Source organism: Neolamprologus multifasciatus, chromosome 11 (assembly GCF_963576455.1).
Source record: "Neolamprologus multifasciatus chromosome 11, fNeoMul1.2, whole genome shotgun sequence".
Lineage (NCBI taxonomy): Eukaryota > Metazoa > Chordata > Actinopteri > Cichliformes > Cichlidae > Neolamprologus > Neolamprologus multifasciatus.
The window spans coordinates 12,221,504-12,234,973 of NC_140449.1; the positions used below are offsets into that span (position 1 = coordinate 12,221,504).

The 13,470-nt window shown below is 39.3% G+C and overlaps 1 protein-coding gene across 2 annotated transcripts; it reads right to left on the bottom strand.

The window, feature by feature from the left end:
• Nucleotides 1-702: 702 nt before the first annotated feature.
• cmtm8b (CKLF-like MARVEL transmembrane domain containing 8b) lies at nt 703-9,878 on the bottom strand. Of its 2 annotated transcripts, XM_085176487.1 has the most exons (5): nt 8,559-9,878; nt 4,614-8,444; nt 3,672-3,900; nt 2,122-2,541; nt 703-1,349 (listed from the first exon to the last, which is right to left on the bottom strand). In XM_085176487.1, exons 3-5 carry the CDS (start codon nt 3,801-3,803, stop codon nt 1,263-1,265), a joined length of 639 nt encoding a protein of 212 aa, XP_085032613.1. In that variant the 5' UTR covers nt 3,804-3,900; nt 4,614-8,444; nt 8,559-9,878; the 3' UTR covers nt 703-1,262. The 2 variants fall into 2 exon arrangements, with proteins under 2 accessions (XP_085032613.1, XP_085032612.1); XM_085176486.1 differs by lacking the exons at nt 4,614-8,444; nt 8,559-9,878 and having other exon boundaries at nt 2,122-2,241; nt 2,368-2,541; nt 3,672-3,852.
• Nucleotides 9,879-13,470: the final 3,592 nt, after the last annotated feature.

Genomic DNA, 13,470 nt, shown 5'->3' on the forward strand with positions numbered 1-13,470 from the left:
GCATAGTTTTTCACTTAATTACTTTGTTTTTTAACTTAATTACTTTGTATTCTACTCTACTTGCATCATCATCATCTATATCATTAATCTGTTTTAAATTAGTTATTTGCCTACATTTTAGATCTCTGGAAAATTGATAACAACTACATCTATCAGGTGATATTTGGGACCTCCAGAGGGCGCTCTCTGATTGTCAGCCAGCCCACTCAGGTCTGGTACATTCACTGGTTACATTTCCTCTTTGTTGACATGTGCAATGCTAATGTTCATCATCATGTGTTGACCTTTGGTCCTGCATTGCAGGGCTCCTTTAACTTTTACCCAACCCACCCTGATGTAGAGCTCAGACTGCTGAGCGGACGACTCAGTGGTAATGGGATTGCCTCCCTGGGAGGTCACTGGGGAGTGTTGTTCATTTATTAAGACAGCAATACAGATGAAGTTATTAATGGAAGACAGAAACACTGATTAATCTTTTTGTCATTTGTTGCTATATAAATAAAACTGAACTGATTAAACATCGAACAAAAAATCTCTTAAGAAAATAGCAAAGTGGGTGCACTGTATTACACTTTTTTTCTTTCTTTGGAAATTGGGTCTGCAGTTTACTGTTTTCCTGTGAACAAACAGAAAAGTCATTTTGTAAGATGAGTTTAGTTTGTCTCCAAGGTTAAATATATAATATGTGCTAATGACAGGTGGGGGGGGGGTTTGGTATTAAATGAAAAGACATCAGTGAAAAAAAATTTGCACATTTGCATCAGTGAAGAAGCTGTGACATTTTGCACTTTTAATCAAAATCTAACAAAGCTTATACAAATGATTTTACCATTTTTATTTATGCTTTATGGTTGAAGAATAAAGTTGTATAATGTTCAGTGTTTTGTGAGCAGCACGCTTTTGACTTGATCTTTTTGGGAATTGTTGGCAATCAAGAGAAAAATCAATACACAAAATAAAAAGCATTTTGGGTATTAGAACAAACGCACGTTGTACACATGGGTACACATGGTTCAGGTCATTTTTATGTTACATCCTTCACTGCTTTATCTTCTCAAACTGCTTGTATGTAGACCACTGGTTGCACGGCTGCATCACACAAACAAGGTTAAATATGTTGAAAACAAGTGGCTGCTCCGTCACAGCAAGTTTTTCATTTTTCTACTGAACTTTACTTCGTTAGAATTTGGTCACAGAATTCACAAACGCTTGTGTTGACAGATAAAAAGAAGGATGTTGCAATAAGATGAGAGGCAATGACGCTACTGCTCTTCTTCTGTGGTTTTCCATGTACGGTAGCTCAGATAACTGCTTCCTGCATAACAAAGTGTGGTCAGAAATGCAAAGAACTGAGAGGTGAACGAGGAGATGAGAAAAAAAGGGGGGAAACAAAACACACACAAACAGAGGGAAGTTAGATTTGGACATAATATTTGTATTGTGTATATATATATCTATATATATATATAATGAATACATTTTTTCACTTCCGTTTACAGCACCCAGAAACAGTCTACAGTACAACCCATTATGTTGTCCTTAGCATTTAAGTTCCCACATACATGTAAACTTAAAATCTTTCCATGTTAGGAATATAAAGTTCTGGTGGAGAAATACTAAGAAAATTTCAGGTCAAGCTTTCTTATCAGTTTCAGTGCTGAGCACCAAGTTATGTAAATTATGTAATTTGGAGTTATGCTACAGTCACACTGGGGAAAACAGCGGTTGTGTGTAATGAACTTGTAATTTTGGTGCCTTTGAAATGGTTGCTGGGACGACTCGGCTCAGGCATGCGACCACTTACAATCAGTTGCCATCTTTAAAGCGACTTTGGTAAAATAATGCATTGTACTGTATCATATTTGACTTTTTACACACATTTTATTCTATTTTTACTTATTTTGTCATATTTTATTAATTTAATTTACTTTATTTAAGTTATGCTTAGCTCTAACATTTGAGATATAAAAGTATATTTTTTCTTATCAAAACAAAACAAGACATTAGACCAATAATCTCCATGCTAGCTACAGTCGCTGTGTTTGTAGAAATGCTGCATTTATAGCTTTCTGCTATTCTTTCTTTCTTTTTTGTCTTTAAAAAAATAGTAGGTGCTCTTACCGCTGATGCCGCCCAGCAGTTATAGTTGTGTCGCCCCCTGACGTCCTGGTTGATGGAGAGAGCATCTACTACTGCTGTCACAAGATATAGTGCAGTAGCAATGCAATTAATGCACAGTGACTGATAGAGACAAAGACAGAGAATTACGGGTTTTAAAAACAATTTGCAAAATTCTGGAAAAATAGTTTTTAACAAAAAGAGTAAAGCAGCTTGTTTGTGCAGTATTTGCATGTGTCTGTGAGTTACCAGTGTGGTCCAGGGGACCTGTGGTATCCTGTTGTGGACTCCAGTGAGGTAAATTATAAACAGGCTAACTGTTAGAATCCAGAACAAGATGGAAAGAAACATCACCCAGCAGAGAGCAGGCAGATGAAAATAGTCTGTACCCCCAACCAGAATCCACACTAACATGCCACATATCTGGAAGAGAGGGGAGGAGAGCAGACAGAGTCAATACTGGCTGAAGCTCTAATCTCTAATCTCTTAAATCTCAAACCGCATAACTCTAACTGTATTTCATGTCACTTTAATCGCTTTAATTCTCCATCTCAGTGAGTGGGTGAGTGCTGTGGTTGTAAGTGACTAAATCTCCTTCCTCCCAACACTATTCCAATCTCCACCCTTCCCCTCCACGACAAAAGATTCTTGCTGGGTGTTTCATATCACAGGAAGAAACTGTTTTCTGGTGTGAAGCATGACTGTGAGCTGTTTTGGTTTCCTTTGAAATCAAATCATTTAGTGCTCGGGAACTTAAGAAAATAACCTGTTGTGTTACTGAAATGGTTCAGAGCACCTGCTGCACTCAGCCAAAGGTTAGGATTTGAAGTTAAAGAGGAGTTCCTATGGTTTAATTTTCAAGTTTTATCTGCAAGTATTAGATCTAAAATTGCAACTAATATGCCAATCTGTATGGTCACGGAACAGTTTCTTAAATCTGCAAACATAAACCCAACCAGAAAGTTGTTAGGTTTTTCTTAACAACCTAACTGCAATGGTTTGAAATCAGATTATTTTAGCTCTGGCGTGCCCAGCCTCTGAATGGCAGACAGCCAGACTGTATTTAGAGTAAGGCTATCCTGACTTTTTCCTTCAGCTGATTTAGAAAGGAAGAGGGACAAAGAGGGAGAAAAAGGAGGAAGAGTTGATTTGCTTGGAGATTTTTGGTCAACTTCCGATTTTCATGGAAACAGGGAAATATAACTTTTCTTTAAAATGTGTAAATAGAAAAACTTCTAGAAAAACAGTCATTATTAAAGCATAACTCAAGACCTGTCTTTATATGGCCCATTTTTGAGTCTTAAAACAACCACTTATTAAGCTGTCTCTTGTCTCTAGCTGCCTGTGTGTTTCACAGCTATTAATGTAAACTTTTACCATAACTCTAAGTTGCTTTATATTTCTATTGATGTCTATTGTTAACATCCAAATTACCGCCCTTCCTGACAAGGATTCCTGAATGAATAATCACTTGCTTCTGGTCATTAGCTTGATTTTAGCAGTGCTGATAATGTACAAGGATAAAGTATCATAAACTCAAAAGTCACACTTACTATCTCAGCCTGGAGGAGAATTCCTTTGAGAGTTGTAGTGAAATGCTGGTCAAAGGCCAAGGTAGAGGTCGAGGTGTTGTAATCTGGTAGTGAGGGACTCCTGCGCACCGACACAGCAACAGGTCTCTCCATGATGCACTCACGCCGAGAGCCTGTCTGCTTTCACTGAGACTGCGACTGCAGCAGAGGAAGTTTTGTTCCTTTCCCGGAATCCAGCAAGGACACCCATCTATGAAACAATACTATAAACAAACACGCCATTGTCTCTTCTCATCTGATTGACTCAAGAAAAACTTTTTTTCTCTGTGTTAGGTGTTAGGTTTTTTAAAAGTTTACACCAGTACTGAGTAAGATTCTTTTTTATGGTTTTAATTGTCGTTATATTGTCGGGTCCAGTAAAAAAAAGAAGTGATGTAGATTGGAAGGAAATAGATAACTTATAGTTTAAGGTGAGTAGAGTAAAACTGTGTGAAATGTGTTTCAGGACATATTGATAATAACTGCTTTGTGCTGATGATACTATATGGTAAATGGCCTGTATTTATATAGCGCTTTACTAGTCCCTAAGGACCCCAAAGCACTTTACATATCCAGTCATCCACCCATTCACACACATTCACACACTGGGGATGGCAAACTACATTGTAGCCACAGCTGCCCTGGGACGCACTGACAGAGGCGAGGCTGCCGGACACTGGCACCACTGGGCCCTCTGACCACCACCAGTAGGCAACGGGTGAAGTGTCTTGCCCAAGGACACAACAATCAAGACTGTCAGAGCCGGGGCTCGAACTGGTGATGGGTTATGATGGGTTGCTGGGCTGATGGTTGGGGGTTGCAGGGGGTGAAAGAGGGGGCACTGACAAGTCTTGTCAGCAGGGCCTAAAGCGAACCAGAAGACCACTTTAATGGCTAAAATTTGACGTGAGGGAGGTTGATTACTGGTTTATCCAGGAAGGCTCCTTGGATGATGGCCACTAGTCTGTTTTTCGCCTGCAAACAGAGTCACGGGGGGTGAGCAGGCGGATGAGTTGATGTGATGAGTTCTCCAATGAAGGACTCCAGAGAGAGAGAGAAAAAAAATTAAAGTTAATGTGTTGCACAGAGAGATGCGGAAACATGTAAGGCAGTACAGGCGAGGAAGGTGAGAGATTATTTTCAAACTTAAGGCCTGCTGAGCAAGTAAACTTTTATAAACTAGAAACTAGAACTTTACGAGTAAAGATCTAGTTCATTATTAGAGTTCTTAAATCAGATATTGGACCTAAACACGATGTGTTTCTGATGTTTTTGTGAAACTAAGTAAACAAGCACTTTAGTAAACTATGGTTCAGGCCGAACTGGTTGGCAGTATTGTGATGAAGTTAACAGTGATGCACAATGCTGAACTCCCAGGACAGCTGTGATGTTCATGGTTAATGTTAGGCTACAAACTTAGCAAATTAAATTTAAAGGGATGATGCTGATGCAGATTCACTTGCTGATTTCTGCCTTTTATGCTCTATTCTGTCTAGAGTTGGGAAATTAGTCACATAGTTTGTGTAACATCCGATATCTTGTTGAATTCAGGTCACTCAATCCACAAAAAACAGGAAGCCTCCGAGCAGTCGCAGCACAGATCAGCTGAGTCTGTACACAATGAAAAACCTACTGGAGCTCACTGAACACGTTATGTGACTTATTTCTATATAATTCTTTTCCCCTGCTGCACTTCAACTTGGGGTTCCCCCACATGCCTTATCCCACTTTAATCCCCAGACATCAGACATGTTAATGTATATATTAAGTCGTGATACATTATGTTACAAATCGATGGTTTCTTTCTGAGTTTTGTTTGAACTAATCAACCACAAAAAATATTCTATTTTTTTTTTGTTTCATTAATATTCAATATTCATCAGCCGAAAATAACAACAAGGATTAGCTTAATGGTTAAAATGTTTGCTAGTTCACTAGACAACTTGGAGTATCTTAGAAAAACCGAAAAAGAACTACAATTCTACAAATGGCAAATTCCTTGTGGTCTCATAAAGTATCTAAAGTGTATAGTAAGCACAATAATACTACAAAACCTATCAGAGAGTAACTTCCTGTAAATGAATTAATGAAAAAAAGACTTTCATGTGTCTTCTGCACATAGAGCACAGTAGAGCACAAACACTGAAATGTGCAAGCAATAAGTACACGAGTGAGCAGAAGGTGCTTTTAAACAGGAAATCTTGAAGCTGTATTGATTAAATTCTTATCTTTCAGAAAGAAGAAAGGTTTAGAATCTAATTAGACCTGTTTTATTCTACACTGAGTGTGGGCCTGCTGCAGTGCAGTAAAACAAGTGAGTGAATGGCTTTGACCATAGGGGGGCAGTAGTTATGCATAGACAGGCAGAAAACCTTGCCTCGGAGGAAATAGCAGAGCGCGGGGACAAAAGGCACAAGGTGGAGCTCCAACAAGGCTCACTGGGCTGGTTAATTGTCTGCATGTTGAGTGTGTAGATTTCTTGTTCAACACATATTTGTCTTTGTTGTTGTTGTTGTCATTATTGTGTCGTATGGTCAAGATAACACTATTTGGTTAAATGAATGCTTTCTCCCCACAGAAGCATGCACCCCTTAGGCATGCTTGCGTTTTAGAAAGAAAGCAAATAAAGTTTCTAACATCATTAAATGGAAACGTTACCAACAGTTCTATACTCTACTTTGTCCAAATAAAACAAGAGTGCGTAAGCCTTGTGTTTGTCTTTGGCTCCTGCAGCTGTTCCCTCCAGAATGGAATCTGTGATTGGAGAGAAGTGATTGGAATAACCAGGTGGCTTCAAATGAAGCCAAAATTAATAACAAGTCAACAAGATTCTTGGGAAACAGAATAAAAGAGGGAGAGGAGGATGAGGTTCATTGGGTTGGCTCCCAAGCTCTCTCTCCCCAACATCCGATGCAAACAGATCGACCAATAACCTTCACATTAAGATGCTTTGTGGTGCTCTGCTGCAGTCAATATCCAGGACCGTGCATTATCTGACTGGATATTTTCAAGCTTTATCTTATGCTAGTTGATAGACTAATTCTGCTCTGCTGGGCACATTCTGCTCCGAACAGCAATATATCCACTGCAGCAATCTATACTCTGCATTACTCTCTCTGTCTATCTACATTTACTGAAGCAACCGGGCAGCTTTTCTTTTCTTCCTTGAGCTAGTCACTGACTACATGTAGCCAGTACAACAATAAAACTAACAGTGAGTGGAGGCTTTTTCTGTGTGTACTGTAGGATTGACAGATGTGGGCACAAAAGCACATTAGTATTTGTTTGAGGACAATGGATTTTCTATATGAGCTGCCTAAAAGCTAATTATCACAATAGCTTTGGGGTCACTTCACTTTCAGTCTGTTAATTAAAAATGGAAATACAATCAGAATGTCATTTACTAATGTCAAGTTATGCTCTCAATTATTTTTTGAATATTGTTGTGCACACGAGTAAAAACTTACACAAACGGTTTTATTTTAGTGCATCATCACTATAGTTCTGTGAGTTTATCCCCATTTCATAGCACACACGTGAAATGTAGTCGTGAATCCACAGAGCCACTGTTTGCTTATATACAGCACGCAGAAAGCAAGCTTTGTAGCTAAGGTGTGCTGTCAGCACAGCGTCTGCACTGAATGTCTGAATAATGGAAGCTAGTGTGCTCAGTGTGCTCACATTAGAGCGGACACTGTCCTCAGCCACACATATGGGGAAACCATGACTGGTGATATGACCAGCTGTTGTTGCTCTAAAGGTATTTGTGGTAGTTACCCAACTTCCATTTGCTGCTTTAACTCTTTTACCTTTCACCTAATACTCTGCATCCCAAACCCCCATTTGTCCCACTACTAGCATTTGTAACAACACATTGTCACAATACACTGCTTGTAATGTACTGACCAGCATGAATGGGATTTTCTTTGCCTGGATGAATTTTAATTTTCATGTTTTGTGAGTAGGAATATGGCAAAATTATCAAACATTTTAATTATTGAATTATTATCTTCTACACATTACAAACCTTGTAATACCAGAAAAGCTAGCACACATGCACTGGATGTAATCAATAAATATATGACATAGTTAGTCAGCATTATAGTAATTTCTTTTTATCAATGAGCTGTTTCTCTGATGTAATTGGTCAGTTTGAAAGTTGTTCAGTTACATTTGTTAAAGCTTCTCCTTTAGCTGCCTGAAACACCACAAGGCTACAGGTGAGTATTGATTACTTCCCTCCTTTTAGGAGGTTTCTGATCACCTTAGACTTGGATATTATCTCGTTTAATTAATGGCAGTGTTAGCTGTGGAGACAGAATTAAGTCTATCCATGTTATTATCAGATTTTGTGTTGTTAAGCTTAAGTACTCAAAAAACACCCAATATGACTGCAATAATTAATGGAAGTAAAGCAGCATAAATAATTTGTTTAATAGGACTTGTTGAAGGAAAAATATTAATTTGCTACTATATCTGGGCTATAACTTTGCAACTGCTCTTGCATTTCAACCCCCTCGAGCAATTTAATTAATCTGAATGAAATTCAAGTGAAGTCTGGCCCACAACCAGCTTACCTGCATCCAAAACATCCAGTCTGAAAAGTAATCATAATCTTAGAGCGGTTTAATTGAAAATGAGAAAATAAAACAAACAGAATTAGTTTTCCACTGACTCCAGAGGGAATTATGCAACAGACTAAAAATGTGCAGAGTTGTACCTTTTGTTGCTGGGCTTGTATTTTCGATCTGCATTCTTTTTTGAGAGTGTGGAAGGGGAAAAAAAGAGAAAGAGAGAAAAGAGAGCAATGTATCATATCTCTGCTGGAGATGTTAGAGCTTTTATTTGGTTTTTCTCTCCTGCCCTTACTTCCTTGCAGTGCCGTCTCCATTCTCATCATTGTCTCCATTGCTTCTCCATATTTACTCATCTCCGTGCCTCTAATTCTCCCCAGCTCTGTCGTCCTCGTGGTGGTGTGTGTTTAGATTCAGCCGCTGTGACACAAAGCCGCGCCACTGTTGCACACACGCTGCACCATTTACTGAAACTCTACATCCTGAGATGTGAATAACCTGAACTCCGCCTGAACCTCCACAACCCCTCTGTAAACAGACACACACATGCACAGAAACACACACACTCACACACGTGCACTAATAATTGTGTGCTAGCCCAGATGCTGCGCTGTAATTGGCCACTGTGGCTTCCCGCTGTGGGAAAGATATTTTTAACACACACTTAAAGACACACACACACACACACTAATCCTTGCCTCTGCAACATCTGCCACATCCTCCAACACATGTTATGGTGAAACGCATGCACACATTCATACACACATATATGCACACGCACATACCCGGTGTAACCATAAAAGCAGCCCCTCCCTGTTTAACCACCAGTCCTGACATCAGTTCTAAATAAAATTATGTGGTTATTCCCCGAAAGGCACAACCTCGCCCTCTGAGACCGTAACTGCTGGGTTTGGGGGGGTTTTGTCTTCATCAGTGTTTCGCTGTGGAAAGGCCTCTAGTACAGGATCATGTGCCAGTAAACATTTCTAATTAGACTTGCACTGTATTAATTAAATTCTTCCAAAAAGTTTGGCTGTCATGTGACTCATCTGTCTACCAAAATTCATTTCGATCTTAACATTTTGACTTTTTCCTTCTCATACATATTCTTCTGACACAAATGTTAGTCTGAGATTCACCAGAGCGCTCAGCTTTCTCATCCACCTCTGCACTCTTAGCACCACCACTCTGTTTTTGTCTTTTAAAGACTTGATTTCTCCACTGGCCCCACCTCGAGTTTTCACTCTCTCCTCACCTGTGAGCGCTGCTGTCCGTACGTGTTTGGCTAAAGTAAAAACTGCTCTGACAGTAATTTTTCAGTAAATAATTGAGACGTGAGGCTCAACTTGCCAGTAGCTATTTGAGATTGGAGCTCGGTATGAAATAATAAATGCACGGCCTAATTAGAAAATCCCTGGGAGGAAGCCATGTCTGCTCTTCACCTTTTCGACTCGATGTTAATTACTTGTGAGGGTGTAACAAGGGACCGTGATATTGTTTAAAATGGCTAAAACTTCAAGTTCTCTTCTAATATTTGTCAAAAACAATTTTAATTTAAGATATTGTCTTGGCCTTCTTTTGCCGGGAGCGGCATAAAAAGTGATCGTATTGAAGAGACAGCTAGTAAGAGAAAGCAGCTTGAATAAAATCCCATGTCATAAATATATAAGCTTAAGGCTTTGATTATATGAAAATAAATTAACTGAAATTTTCATTTAGAAACTTTTTTATGAATAAAATAAGCAGATCAGAGTGTCTGATTTCTGATTGCACAGTTTCAGTTGAACACTTATGTCATAATGCATCGTTCATCTATGTAGTAGCTAGCATTAGCCTGTAAAACCTCATCATGGGACACTTTTTCATTCAGAGTCTGTCGAGTCAGTTTTACACATGTAGCCCAGTGACACAAATCCTTAATTTGCCTCAAAGGAGTTTATAATCTGCAGAGCAAACGGCACCATTTTGATGTAATTGATGTTTTCTTCCATGACTGTGGTTGTTTCCTGGAAGACAGGTGTGAAAGCTACGCTTTGAAGGATTGTTTTGTTCACTGCAGATTGGTTTATGTCCAAAAGGAATGCAAGCTTTTTCCAGGTTGGCGGCGAGAGCGACCTTCCATCTCTTAAAGAGCATTTACTATCTACTAGCCCCACTAGTTAAGAGAGACAGAGGGTGGGAGGGGAGGGGAGGGGGGTGGGGGAGCAAAGCGAGAGGCAGAAAGAGAGAGAGCGATGGATGTATCAAACAGCAGCCCCCTGCTGAGCAGGGAATGGAAAAGCTGCTGGCACCGACATGAATATTTCAGCAGATAGCTACAGCTCTCTGTACCCCCCACCCCCTCGCTCTCAGTCTGTCAGTCTCTCGCTCCCTGTCTCTCACCTTTTCCTTCTTTCCACTTCCTCCCCTCGAAACCTTCCAAAGCCTCCATCCCCACTTCTCTCCTTTTACTCTACCATGGAGTGGACTGTGATAAGGTAGTGAGTGATAGAGATGGAGCGAGTGACAGACAGACAGACAGGGAAGGAGAGAGAGAGAGAGAGACCTCTTCGGACTGAATTCTAGGTAGCCAGGAAAATGGCTCCTGAATGTAAATTTGGAAAGGCGGCAGCGAGTGTTGACTGAACTTGGCTGCTTCCCCAACCTCCCCCATTAGACACTTGTGATGGTTTGGCCCGGGGTAGTTAGGCAATAAAAACAGAACAAATGGAGCAAAACAAATATCAGCAGGCAGACAGTTTCTCTGGAGACCTTAATAGATTTTTAACAGTCAGAAACTGCTATTTTCTGTCAATAATTTAACGACTTCTTTCCTTATCTGCTGTGTCTTTTTAGCCGTGTTTTTATCTTTTCAATTAGCGCATGTGGATTTGTATGCGACTCTAGAGCTCGTCTGTGTATTGGGGCGATGATAAACACTAATGACTGATCACCAGAATATCCCCTTGATCACCAATAACTCGTGTTTCTTGAAACTGCACACAGCTACGATGCAAAATTTGGATGCACAGCTCACAGTGAAGGTGAGCTGTTGCCTGGAGGTGCAGTCTGTGTGATCTGCGCTTGTTTTCTACGCAAAAAACAAAAAAAGTTGGGTTTTTTTTTTTTTTTGGGGGGGGGGGGGGGGGGGGTTTAAAGCACTTTTGTAAATGTGTCTAGAAAGTGTACACTTCAAGCCTGAATAAAACAAGTCACTTGAGAACGTCAAATATATTTGAATAATATTCAGACTTGATCTGTGTAGCACCGTCGAGTTCATATTTTTGGCTTCAAATCCAAAATAGGCAAAACCCTTGGGTGGCAGGAGTCTGCAATCAGTAACTTTTAGGGAATAAGCGAATGAATGAATGTCTTATTCATCCAATTGAAAAACAGTCCTTGAGTCCTTCAGTTTCATTTGAAAAACCTTATGATTATTTACTAATGAAAGAATAGACCTCAGTATGGCTGTTGCAAGATGAGCCATTATTTCAAGTTGGGAGAAAGTTTGACTTCTACAATGTCTTCAGCCTATAAAGGAAAGTGGATGTGGCAATTCAGTCTATTTTAATGGTGAAAGATAACATCATTTAAATAGATGTGTTGACAACCAGTTAATAGAGTAGTGTATTAATGCAGTCTTATTATTTGTATTGTTGCGTTTTTCTCCATCACTTTCTATATCAAGGTCTTTAATGAGGATACTGAAGAAAGATTGGTGCCTTGAGGTTGAATGCTTGTGCCAATCAGTAAAGCAGCAGTTTACACTGATCTCTCTAAACTCCTATAATGCAGTGTGTATATAAATATATGTGCAATAATGGAATCGTTTTTTTATATTTGGCTTTTTTCAGCTTTATTAGATAGATGCTCTGAAGACTGACAGGAAAGCAGAGGGGGAGACATGTGGAAAAGGACCACAGGTCAGACACGAACCCTGGCTGGCTGCTCTCAGCCATGCGGTATATGGTCACCTGCTCATTCAACTGAGCCAAACCTGCGCTCATATAATGGAAACTTAAAGGAATTTCATTGGTGGGCACCGAAGATTAGTGTTACCAGTTCAGAATCAGACAAAATGTGATCACAATGTGTCCCCTTCTGATCCTGAGTTGAAAATTTGAAAATAGCCAGCAAAGTGTTTCTGCAGAAAATTATGATGCTACATGAAGCTGACCTTTGACCTTTTGGATTTAAAACTGGTATCAGAATAATGATTCTGTCATATTGCGCCATTTGTGTGAAGTTCCTTCATAATAGGTCGGTTCATGAGGTCACAGTGACCTTTCAAGAAAAACAACATTTCACCTCTAAGTCAAAGTTACTATTTTTTGGCAGAGATATTCCGATTCTCATACTTGAGTAGAGGTGAACATTTTTCCATTTGTAGAATTACCTGAAGTTTGACAAGTAATATCACGTACAAATGGAAAGACTGGAAGGACAACCCCAAAACATCTCTGGTCACCAGCACAGAGGCACAGTTTTCATTTGCGTTTTTAAAATCTGTGAATAAAATCTGATTTCTTAGGGTTCAAATTTAATTGCTTTTGCTACAAAACTCTTGACTGTTAAAAAAAATGTATGTTTTTGATTTCTTTAACATCTAACCAACACACCCTCCCTTGCTCTTTTTGCTATTTGCCTGTTTTTCATATACAACCACATAAAGGCGAAAGGGCTTCAGATTTCAGCGGCGCAGTAGTCTCTTTTTGGCTGCACTGGCCTTGTTTTTGTGCGAATCATGTGCCAGTTTTAATGAATATCATTTAGACAGTTCTTGCCTCTGTTCCCAGTTTGGTTCTCTGATTCATAGTTAATAACATGTTGCGTTTGCATCATGCAAAATGAAAAGGCCCACATTGCTTCTCACATTAATACCGAACAAAAACACTCAAAGGAATCTGCAGATGTGCTGCAGAACTCTCACAGTTTAAATAATTAGTGCAAAGGCAGTAATTACAATTTGATAGAAAGTGTTCCAAAATTTAGAAGAAATGACAATAAATGTTTAAAAAAAATAGTGAAAAAGAAAAGAAAAGAAAGAAAAGAAAAGAAAAATGTGAAGTAACTGAAAAACATGTAGACAAATGACAAATTAAAGTCTTAAATTAAGCCTGAAAGACTTTTGGTAAGCTGCTGGACCACCAAAACAACTTAGCTGTTATTTAAGTTTCATGCACCATGTGAGGGACTGTTGCCATACTTTCATTATGTTTCCATAATTT

Excerpts from the sequence above, each read along its gene's own strand:
- cmtm8b (XM_085176487.1), bottom strand. The coding sequence starts at position 3,803 with ATGGAGAGACCTGTTGCTGTGTCGGTGCGCAGGAGTCCCTCACTACCA. Across the intron at positions 2,542-3,671 it reads TTCTCCTCCAGGCTGAGATA|ATATGTGGCATGTTAGTGTG; the intron begins GTAAGTGTGACT and ends CCTCTCTTCCAG. Across the intron at positions 1,350-2,121 it reads ACTGCTGGGCGGCATCAGCG|TTCTTTGCATTTCTGACCAC; the intron begins GTAAGAGCACCT and ends TTCACCTCTCAG.